Source organism: Hemitrygon akajei, chromosome 16 (genome assembly GCF_048418815.1).
Source record: "Hemitrygon akajei chromosome 16, sHemAka1.3, whole genome shotgun sequence".
Lineage (NCBI taxonomy): Eukaryota > Metazoa > Chordata > Chondrichthyes > Myliobatiformes > Dasyatidae > Hemitrygon > Hemitrygon akajei.
In genome coordinates this window covers 32,242,849-32,254,851 of record NC_133139.1, presented here as the reverse complement: position 1 = coordinate 32,254,851, position 12,003 = coordinate 32,242,849, and the positions used below count along the sequence as shown (strand labels likewise).

Sequence of the window (12,003 nt, the reverse complement as noted above, 5' to 3'; positions counted from 1 at the left end):
CTGGTTTACACACATGCACACAAAGCAGACCCCAGTCTACACCAGGTCGCACTGCGAACACTGGATACAATGAATGAATGAGTGATCTTTATTGTCATTATACATAGGTACAATGAAACTCTGTTTGGCTTCCTCTCAGGCAATCAAACAAAGCAGTAGATAAAAACAAGACAGTAATAGAAAAATAGTATTAAATAGATAAGTAGCAGAAAATAAGTTGCAGCAGCACCAGAATATCACAGTAATGCACAAAGTGCCGTTAGTGCATGTATTTGAGTCCTCTTGTGTGCATGTGTGTGCTCACAATTTCAGTCATTGTTCTGTGGGAGTGGTGTGATGGAGGCCACAGCTCTGGGGTAGAAGCTGTTCCTCAGTCTATTTGTTCTGGCTTTTAGTGTCCTGAACCTTTTGCTGGACGGCAGTGGGTCAAACAGGGAGTGGCCAGGGTGTCTCTGGTTATGCTGATTGCTTTCCTCCTGAGTCTGCTGGAATAGATGGTGTCCAGGGTCATCTACAATAGATGACCCTACCTGTCTTGTCCCTCCCTACTCATCTCCCTCCAAGCACTTTTCCCTGAAAGCATGACAAGTGCTCCACCTGCCCCTACAACTCCTCCCTTGCCACCATTTAGGGCCCCAAACAGTCCTTCCAGCTGAGGCGACACTTCATCTGCAAGTCTGTCAGGGCTATCTGTTGTATCTGTGCTCCCAGTGCAGCCTCCTCTACATCGGTGAGACCTGATGTCGTTTGGAAGACCATTTTGTCAAGCAATTTTGATCTGCCCGCCATAAAAGGCAGGATTTTCCATTGGCCACCAATTTCAATTTGACTTTCTATTCCCAGAGATGTTAGCCCATGTCCTCCTCTACTGCAATGATGAAGTCATTCTCAGATTGGAGGAGCAATACCTCACATTCTGTCTGGGTAGCTTCTAACCTGATAGCATGAAAATCAATTTCAAACTTTCAGTAATTTGTCCACTCTCCCTCTTCCCTATTTTTCCATTACCCATTCTGGTTCCACTCTCATACCTTCTCTTCTCCTATCTGTCACCTTCCTCAGGTACCCCTGATCTTTCCCTTTCTTCCATTGTCCACTCTCCTCCCCTATCAGATTCCTTCTTCTTCAACTCTTTTTCTCTTCCACCTATCATCACCACTCAGCTTCTTATCTCAATCCTCTCCCCTACCTCACCCACACACCTGGTTTCACCAATCACCTGCCAGCTTGTACTCCTTCCCTTCCCCTCCCCCCCCCACCTTCTTATTCTGGCTTCTGCCCCCTTTCTTTCCAGTCCTGATGAAGTGTCTCAGCCCAAAATCTAAACTGTTTAATTCCCTCCATAGATACTGCCTGACTTGCCGAGCTCCTCCTCCCTTTTGCACATGTTGAGTAATATTGAACATTTTGCTTCCTTGCTTCACTTTTCAAGCACAACCTACACCCAGGCAAAATAACTGAGCTAACTCCTGGTGATGCTTTTGGAGCTCTGAGTAAATGCAAAGGAAGTGTAATTGTGGGAGTGGCAACATTGGTGTCTCTCTGCAGGTCAGCATTTTACCTATTCCAAAAACTTCCTAACTCAGAGAAAATCTACCCTAAACAAATTGCTCAAGGGAAAGACCATATGACATAGAAGCCTTCGGCTAAAGAAATTTCTCCACATCTGTTTTGAAAGAGTGCCCTTCTATCCTGAGGCTGTACCCTCTTGTCCTAGATTCTCCCACCATGGGAAACATCCTTTCCACAACTACTCTGTCTAGGCCTTTCAACATTCGAAAGGTTTCAATGAGATCCCCCCCCCCCCCCCACCCTTCCGAATTCCAGTGAGTAACAGAAAATAGGATATGGATCTTTCTTCTCATGAGAGGAAGGATTCAGATTCCTGGGACCAGTTCTGTGGAAGGTGCCAATATGACAAATTGCACCTATCTATTTTACTTATAGAATAAATGAACCCTTTGACTAGGTCCCGCATGAAAGGTTGGGCAAGAAGATTCAGTTGCTTGCCATTCAGCGTGAAGTAGTAAATTGGATTAGACATTGGCTTCGCAGGAGAAGCCAACTGTGTTAGTAGATGGTTGACTCTGATTGGAGACCTGTGTGCAGCAGGGATCAGTGCTGGGCCTGCTTTTGTTTGCCATCTATATCAATGATCTGGATGATAATGTGGTAAATTGGATCAGCAAATTTGCAGATGACACCAAGACTGGGGATGTGTAAACAGCGAGGAAGGCTATCTAGGCTTACAGCAGAATCTGGACCAGCTGGAAAATGGATTGAAAAATGGCAGATGGCATTTAATGTAGACAAGCATGAGGTGTTACACTTTGGGAGGGTAGAACTTACATAGTGAGCTGTAGTATGGCACTGCCAAGTGCAGTTAGAACAGAGGGATCTGAGAATACAGGTCCATAATTACTTGAAAGTGGTGTCACAGGTAGATGTGATGACACACCAATGTTCCCTCTAAGGTGTGCACATGCACACATCTTTTGTTACTAGTGCACAAAGGAATTTAAACTGGGCACAAAAGGTGATCACCTCTGGCATGTTAAGTATTATTTCATGATTGTACACAATCACATTTCCTTTTTTGGTTTCTGATGTGGAGTTTGTGATGATTTGTCAGCAGTTTTTAGAATCGGCTTATTTATACTCTTCTTATTGAAGAAATTATTCAGTGCACACAAATTGTTGTCACTGGGCGAAAAAGTTGGAGAGCATGAGATTTTTGTGCAAACTGGTCATTACAAATTAGAGAGAACACTGCACCACACCAGGGTTGTAAAGAGAGCTTTAGGCACTTTGACCTTCATAAATCAGAGTACAGAGTACAGGAGTTGGGATGTTATGTTGAAGTTGCATAAGACATTGGTGAGGCCTAATTTGGAGTATTGTATGCAGTTCTAGTCACCTACCTACAGGAAAGATGTAAATAAGAGTGAAAAAGTACAGAATAAATTTACAAGGATGTTGCCAGTACTTGAGGACCTGAATAATATGGTAAGGTTGAACAGTTTAGGCTTTATTTCCTAGGGGAGATTTGAAAGAGGTATACAAAATTATGAGGGGTAAAGTTAGGGTAAATGCAAGTAAGCTTTTTCCACTGAGACAGAGTAGGACTAAAACTAAGGTCATAGGTTAAGGGTGAAGGTGAAATACAGTGCAATTAAGGGGAACCTGAGGGGAACTTCTTCTCAGAGGATGGTGCAAGTGTGCAACAATCTACCAACTCAACTAGCGAATGCAGGTTGGATTACAACGTTTAAGAGAAATTTGGATTGGTACATAGATGGGAGGGGTATAGAGGGCTATGGTCTGAGTGCAGGTCAATGGGACTAGGCAGAATAATAGTTCAGCATAGACAAGATGGGCCAAAGGGCCTGTTTCTGTGCCCTCATGTCCTATGATTCTATAACTCCACATTTGGGAATGACTGGTATGAGGTTCCTTGAAGAGATATTTAATATAGCAATCTGGAAGGATTTAAACTCCCAGGTTAGCAGAGATTGGAACTTCAGTGGGTAAACAGAGATGGGCATAAGAAGGAGTGAAATGGATGACAGAAAAGGAAGAAGCAAAAATAGAAGGTGGAGAAAATAAGAGGCAACTTGAGACATAGTGCAAAAGTTAAGCTAAAGGAGCTAGTTATGCTAAAAGAGACAAAATGAAAGTCATTGTCTTCATCATGCAGAACATTTAGCAATGAGGTACATGAATTAACACACAGCAGATAAAAGTTATACTATTGCCCTCACTGAGACATGGCTATAGGATAACCAAAGATTAAAACTGAACATCCAGAAGGTATTCAATATTTAAGGGGAAATAGAGAAAGACAGCAAATGTTAAAGGAGGAAAACAATGCGATGTTTAAATTGGGCATTTGCCTGGGAAGTTTTTTATTCTTTTATTTTATAGATACAGCTTGGTAATAGGCTCTTATGGCACGAGTCTGCACCACCCAATTATACCCATGTAACCAATTAACCTATTAACCCATACATCTTTGGAAAGTGGGTGGAAACCAGAGCGCCTGGAAGAAACCCATGCATCATGGGGAGAAGCGGCAGAATTGAACTTGGGTCACTGGCGTTCTAATAGTATTGCACTAAATGCTACACTACCACGCTGCCCCAGGTAATGAAGTAGAATCTGAATGGATGGATCTGAGAAACACCAATGGCAAAAAGTACCGGTGGGACTTCTCTATTGTCCTGCCCCCACCTCCACCTAAACAGCAGTAGCGATATCGGGGATGGATTTAAATGTGAATTAACAACACATGCAAGCAGAATATGACTGCAATCATGAGTAACTTAACATATATATTGTAGAAACCAAATTAGCAAAACATCAATTTTTAGAACAAAATGTTGAGGAACTGACAGATGACCCGATACCTCATGATGAAAAAGGAATGGGTAATAACCTTCCTGTGTTTGGTCTGTTAGAAAAGCACAACTATATCATGAAATAGAAGTCACTGAATCAAAAGAAATTAGGTGAGGTGAACTGGCAATGAAAGAGCAGGGACTTTTATAAATAGATTGACTGTAGAGAAGCTATGGTAATAACTAAAGGCATAAATTATTATTTTTATTCATTATTCATTCTCTTCAAACATAAAACTAAATCTAGGAAGAGGGTTCAACCCTGGTTTTAAAGGAAAGTAGGAATAGAAAGAGTCATAGAGTTGTATAGCACAGAAATGGGCTCTTCAGCCCAACTCACTCATGCCAATGTGATGCCCATTTAAACTACCGGTAATCCCTTTTACCCACAGTAGGGCTATCTCCCTCCTCTCTTTTCTTGTGCATGTACCTGTCCAAATTCCTTTTAAACATTGCAACTGTATCTGTCTGTACCACTTGCTCTGAATCGGAAGAGAAGGCATATAAAATTAACAGCAAAGACAGCTGGCCTGAGATTAGAAGCAATTTAGAAAAGAACAAAAAGATTGAAGTGAGTTAAATAGGGCATGAGAGCAAAATTCCTGTGAAAGCTTCAATACTATGGAAAAAAAGCTTAGTGAAAAAATGCATCTTCCATGCAGTCAAAAATTATGACCAGAAATAAAGAATTGGCAGAAGAACTAAACATATACTTTGGGTCTGTCTTTACAAAGAAGACAAAGAACTTCTCAGATATGTTGGGACGCCAAAGTTTTAGAGAGTGGGAGGAACGAAATGAGATCAGTAATAGTAAAGAAATAGTGCTACAAAAATTAATGGGGCTAAAGGCAGACAAATCCTCTGGGCATGATAATCTAAGGAAATGGCTCTGGAAACAGTAAATGCATTGGTGGTCAACTTCCAAAATTCTTTAGTCTCTGGTACACTTCCCACAGTTTGAAGGCTGGCAAATATAATTTCACTGTTCAAAAAAAGGAGGAAGGAAAACACTGGGAAATTACAGTATGCTTAATGTCAGCAGTAGGAAAACTGCTAGAATCTATTATACTGTAATAGATGATAGAATTATTTGGAATGAATTAAAGGAATTGGACAGGGTTAACATCGGTTTATAAAATGATTATGCAAATTAATTTACTGAAGCTTTGTGAATGTAATTCAAAGTGAGAACCAATGGATATGATTGATATTCTTCAACTTTCAAAGGCTTTTGATGTAAATCCCACCTAAAAGATTAGCATGCAAAGTTAAAGCAATGGGATTGAGAATTGTTTAATAAACAAGAAACAAGGGGAGGGTCTTTTTCTGGGTGGCAGACAATGACTAGTAAATTGCTGCATGGATCTCAGCTTCCACTCCAGCCAGTCACCATATGTATGCAAATGATTTAGATGAGAGAACCGAATTCAACAACTATTAAGTCTGTATATGACACAAAGGTAGAGTTGGGCTTACTAGACTTTATTCCTGAAATGTGAAGGACAATATTTACTGGAGTACCAGAAGAATGAAAGGGGATCTCATTGAAGCCTATGAAGTTCTTACATGACTGGGCAGATTAGGATCAAGAAGGGTGTTCACTGTGGATGGAGAGTCCAGAAACAAATGGCAGAACCTCAGAAAACTGAGAATAGAAATTAAAACCAAGACAAGAGAAATTTCTTCACCCAGAGGGTGGTGAACATGTGAAATCCTCTGCCACTGAAGGGAGTGGAGCTAAGTTATTAAATCTGATAAAGAATGATGTATGTTTCTTAATGCCAAAGGGATCAAGGGATGCAGAGACTTCAGGAACATAGTTCTTCTGAAGTTGGGTGATCAGTCTGATCACAAAGAATGGTGGAGCAGGGCCAAGGAGCAGAATGATATAACCCTACTCCTATATTTTACGTTTTGACTTTTCTAACTTCCCCATCCATATTGTGCACTAAAATAAGCCTACTCATTCAAAGGATTATTCTCCATAATGTCCACAGTTCCAATGCAATAGCATCACCAGACATGCTTTTCTCATTCACTTTTAGCATTTCAAAGAGACCAATGCCTCATTCATCTCCACCATCTTTCCTTCTCACAGCATTTTCCCATGCAGCTAGAGGAGATGAAACACCTATGCTTTATCCTCTGTACTCCCATCATCTAGAGGCCCAAACACATTTTCTACATCAAGCATTGATTTACTTCTGCTTTCTTGTATTTAATATACAGTTTTGCAGTCCAAAATATGGTTGCCTATACATCACAAAGACCAAATACAGACTGGGGAGTGCATTGCAGAACACCACCATCCAGTCCACAAGTAAGCCAAGTATCTCTGCCCCCTCTCTGAGATGTCTCTTTTTTTAATCTCTTACACTGTTCCAAAAGAGCTCAATGTAAACTTAAAGTCAATCAATCATCTTCTCATTTGGCACACTAGTCTTCTGCATTCAACAATGAGTTCAACTATTTCAGATAATCAGCATTCTTGGCATTTGAATTTTAGATTTCCATTATTTGTACCATATTCCCTCTGGCGACTTCAAATAATTATTCTGTATTTACATTTCATGCTCTATCTTTCACCTTGAAGCATCGCACTTTTGTTATTTAATTTCTTCTGCCTTCCACCTTCTACAGAAATATCCTTTTGTTTTCTCCTCCCCTCCCTTGTCTTTCTGTGCATCTTAAACTTGCTCCAGTTCTACCTATTCTCAGCTCTTAAAAGGTTATCAATTGAAAATGTTAATTCTGTTTTTCTCTCTACCAGTGTTATCTGAGTATTGCTAGCATTTTTTTTGTTTTTTATTTTGGATTTCCATCATCCCCAATATTTCTCTTTGCGGGAACAGAAAGCTTAAAGCATTGAATTTCTTCCCATTTATCAATCTGCATCTTCACTAACTCCCATTATCAATGATTACCTAAATCTGTGATGAATCATCACTTTGTGATGTACTGAACTCTGTAGTATTAGAAATGAAATAAAGTTGTAAGAAACAAGTTTCTCCCAGATATATTTTTGCTCATACCTTTGAACCATGAAGTAAGTACCTTTAAACTCCAACTACTTGTTTTCATTGCAATTATTACAATACAAGTTTGGAAACAGATTCAGCCCCAAATGGAGCAGAAACAGTACTTGACACCTCTAAGCACGATGGTTCCTCACCCTTTATGTTTGTAAGTGCATAGAATATAGTGCCATTGTGCCTTAGACTAGATTTTAAGTCTGCCTGAGTGGGATCAGATGGAGACAATTTCCACATAAGTATGTAAACTTTGACTGCATAAAGGTCTCCCCAGTGTGGGAAATTTGGATCTGAATTGGACAGTAATCAGTTGAGTCAAATAAGGTTCAAAAGATGTTTTGTCCTGGATTTAATTCATATATGAAGTACCACTCGAAACATAAAATAACTTAGCATTTCAAAAGCTGATTAAAATAATTATAATATACTATCAGAAAAACTCAAGTCGCTTTGCTTGGGTTAATTGATGACTTTTAGACACATTCACTACTATAATATTACAATAATGCATTCACACAGGGAATGACTGAACTGCAACAGCTCATTTCATGCCACACCTTAATTATTAAATCCAAAGAAAGTTTTTATTGGAAGAAACACTGGAAGAAATATTCAAAGAAAGCAATTCAAGTGATGGCTGAGAATTGTCGATCAAACGATAGACCTTCATAAGGTTTTCCTTTACAGATTAAATATAACTAGCACTTCCACTATTCCCATGGACTAATATCAATTATCCATTTAAAGTGCTGAATTTTTAAAATATTTAGTAATTTTGCAATAGCTATGCTTTAAATATTACAACTGAGAGTTTCCCCCAATGTCTGAAGGTTTCATATCAACCCATCAGTTACATTGTATAGACTTGCAAAGGGAAGAGAAGTTAGTCAAAACACCAAATATATAAATAAAATTAATGGTTATTGCATTAATTATCTCAAGAGAAATCAAATAAAAATGCTTAAGATCTACATACCAATCCCACTCTCACAGTGACTACTGAGCGTTAAAAAAACTGACAAACTTCTACAGAAGCACAGCATGGTCTTCAGGCTTCATCAAATATGTGACAATAATTGTGAGCTAGTTGTGAATGCACAGTACGTTACCGTTTTTAAAAACTCATAAAACGTTCCAAACTTTTGAAACTCTGTGAAAATTATGATTCCCCTGTATGCACTTTTGGTAAGACTCTCACTTCTTTTACAATGCTTTACTCTTGCATCAGACTGTAAATTACACTGCACGTGTAGCATTCAAAAGAACCCTGGGTTCAACTATTAAGCAGAAGAATGAATGGAGCTTTAATCTGAATTAAAGGTCTCAGTGACATATGCATTTCAACCCAACCGACACTTAAAGTTCATTGTAACTGAATTACAAAATGTTCATGGAAAATCAACTTGAAAAGCCACAGCAGGCTGGCCACCAGCAATACACCATGCTAATTGTTCCGTCACAGTCTAGTTTTGCAGCCTCTCCACTCTGCCAATGATAGCTAAAAACATAATGTCTCCATCCTTTAAAGTGAAAGACTTATGCAGCCAACTTAAATCCCGATCTCTGTGAAATCTGCACGTTAATTCAAATTGTACATATTTTCTGAAGTGACTGACTTAAAACTCATAATAACGAATAAGAAACCTTGGCTCAATTTAAATTGACTATTTATTTAGCAATAAACTAAAAAAAAAATAACATTACCAATAGTATCTAATCACTTTCACTGTCTTGGCCCTACTTAGACCCCATTTAACCCCGTTTGTAGTCAGCTCGTTTTATAGCGTTTCTCCCGGTTAAAACCCCACGGACTTGCAGTGGTCGCGCAGAACGTTCATTAATTAGACCTGTGCTTTGACAAACCACAGCCGTGGTTTTCATGGTAAAAATGATTAAACCACAGAAAGTGATCCAAAAACAATGATAAAAATCCTGAAGTGCCATGTAATATAAAATGGAATTTGACTTATTCAGTTACAATTAACCATCCGCCCCTCCCCCTTCTCCCTGGGTTTGAATGAATTTCCAGAGGGGTGTTCTGGCTACGTTTCATGTGCTGTCTTACTATTTGAGTATCTGAGTTCAACAAGGCTGCTAGTACATGGACGCAAATTCACACATATACTATGAAGTTCAAATCCATGTTCTTTTAAATACAGATGCTACAAGTGGGTCCTAAATCCCTTCGAGGAAGTTTTGAAAGTTTTCCTAAACCATAGTCTCTAAAATCTCCTCAAACCCCCACCCCCCACTCCCCAAGTCACATTCCAATCAAGACAAAAGAAGTGGACATCTTTCAAGTGTAAGCCCATAAACTCAGCCCGGCACGAATTAAAATCCTCCCCGTACTTGTGGTTATGCCGCCCTCCCGTTAAAACACTTGGCGCCCCCTTGCCCCATCCATCCGTTCGCAGCAAGCCAACCGCTGGCTCCTACTTTTGACTGCATTCCCTACACAAAAGCACCAAGTCTGAAGCAAACGGGAGCGAGTGGGGGTCGAGTTTGGGTGGAACTGATTGTGGATAGAGGCCAAACAGTGGAGAGGATCACAAATTACACAATGAATCCTTCCAATTTTCTCTTTATTAGACGGGGTCATTTCAAAGAGATCAAACTCCAGATGCCAAGCAAAGTTGCCGAGTAGCATTTGTTTTATGCAAATATATATATATATATATATATAAAATATAATGATTTGGGAACGCTGATTCGCTGTTGTGATGGGGGGGGTCGCACTTAGTACAAAATGAGTTGTGGACCCCATATCGATTAGATATTTGACTGTAATTTGTTCGGATATTTGTAATTGACTGAACTTTACCCTCTTAGGTTGTCTTGACCTCGTCTCCTGACCCGGGATTGTGAGTCTCTGTCCCCGGCTCCAGCGAATCTTGCCGCTCTAAAGTCGCCGCTTCGTTGGATCCGCGCCTCTTCCGTGGAGAGAGAGATGAGAACCGTACATCCCAGCACAAACTTGGCTATCCACCGTACCCTCATCCTACACAGCCTCCTGGAGAAAGCTTCAAACTGCTGCAGACTCTCAACCCCCCGAGCTGGAGCAGAGACAGAGAGAGAGAGAGAGAGAGAATTAGTGTTGTCTCAAACTCCCACTCCCCTCACATGAATTCTGACACAGCAGCAGACGACTCTCAGCAAAGAAGGGGTAAGCTCTGAGCACACAAGAGTTTTAAACAAAGCCAAAAGTTTACCATCAATGGGAGCGCACAGCGTAGCAGCGGGGAAACATCTGCTTTTAATCAATACCCAGCGAATTCCTTCAGGGTCGGGAGATTCTGATCAGCCTAGAGCTCTTTGTTTGGTGGGGGATCTGGGCCAGGGAGGGAATAAAATCCTAACCTGAGCAGGGCATGGAAGAGAGGGGGGGGCAAAAAGGAAGGGGTGGGGGGAGGTGGGATTGACAGCTGTAGCCAAACTGGGCAAGGAGGCGGTCCTTCGCCGACAGCAGCGAGAGGCTAATGGACAAACCAGCACATTCCTGAGACGGACCTTCCTCAACCTTTGCGGCTCTGAAATGAACAGGATTGATTGCACATTTTCAGTTATAAGATATTTTACCAAGGAACCCTCTTCAGACTCTCCCAACAAGATCAGAATTCTTAAGAAATCGGTCCCGGATACATATTCTTAAAGGAGAAATCAGTTAACTTTAGCGGACAACAGAAATGAGGAGAGTAAATGAAATCCACCTCAGAATCACGCCAAATTTACCTGGAGTGGAAGTCCATTGCCTGACACCGGCGCTTGAAACCAGATGCACATTTAACTTACCAACGCTAATAAAGCTCCTGATGGAAAGCGATAGATAATTCGGCAATTTCTTCATCTAATTTGTATGCTGCTCTTGCCTCTTATACATAATATAAAAATAGTACATTGTCCCATGGGTTGAAAAGCCAAACCCTACTTTTGACTTTATTTGAAAACTTCCGTTTCTAAATGATTTCTTCTGACTGGCTTTGTAATTAGTGGTTAGAAAATCTGTCAAAGATTGGTGAGTAACAAATTTAGGGTGAATCCTTGAGAAGTTCACTCTTCCAGAGATACTCAGATATGTAATGTTACCCGTCACCTGCCTCAGGCATATCCAAACAGATGTGCCACACAACACAGCTTGGCTCTGTTCTTTTCATTACATCTTCATCACCTCAACTATCTTCCCACCAACAGCCCCAACTTCACTCACGGAGATTCAACAAGACACATGTCCATGTGGCATCTTTGCTTCTGTGAAGACGGGCTTCAAGTTAACATCCTTCTGCCAACCTGCACCAGGTGTACAACATCACCCCCCAACAATAAAGGACCACAAGACCTTGGATAGGAATGGCAACATCAGCAACTATCTCTCAAAAGAGATCAACTCTATCAGGGTGGAAATAATCAGCCTTAACTCCAAGGGTCTGTCCGAAAGAAGAAAACAGTACCTTTTTTTTTTACATGCATCAGATCAGAAATAGTTTTAATGAGAATTCAGAGATTCAGAATGAGAAGCCAAATCAAAGAGAATATACTTGCATGAAGGATAATCCAAGGATGTAAGAATATTCAAGTGG

The 12,003-nt window shown here is 40.4% G+C and overlaps 1 protein-coding gene across 2 annotated transcripts in view; it reads right to left on the bottom strand.

The window, feature by feature from the left end:
- fbn2b (fibrillin 2b) overlaps positions 1–10,718 on the bottom strand; it is a 269,685-nt gene extending 258,967 nt beyond the window's left edge. The window contains exons 1-2 of one of the 2 annotated variants that reach the window (XM_073068631.1): positions 10,639–10,718; positions 10,251–10,482 (exon numbers count right to left, since the gene is read on the bottom strand). In XM_073068631.1, coding sequence (XP_072924732.1) covers positions 10,251–10,426 — 176 coding nt within the window. In that variant the 5' untranslated portion in view covers positions 10,427–10,482; positions 10,639–10,718. The remainder of the gene's footprint in view (positions 1–10,250; positions 10,483–10,638) is intronic. The other variant, XM_073068632.1, reaches the window with a different exon arrangement.
- Between the last annotated feature and the right edge of the window lie 1,285 nt (positions 10,719–12,003).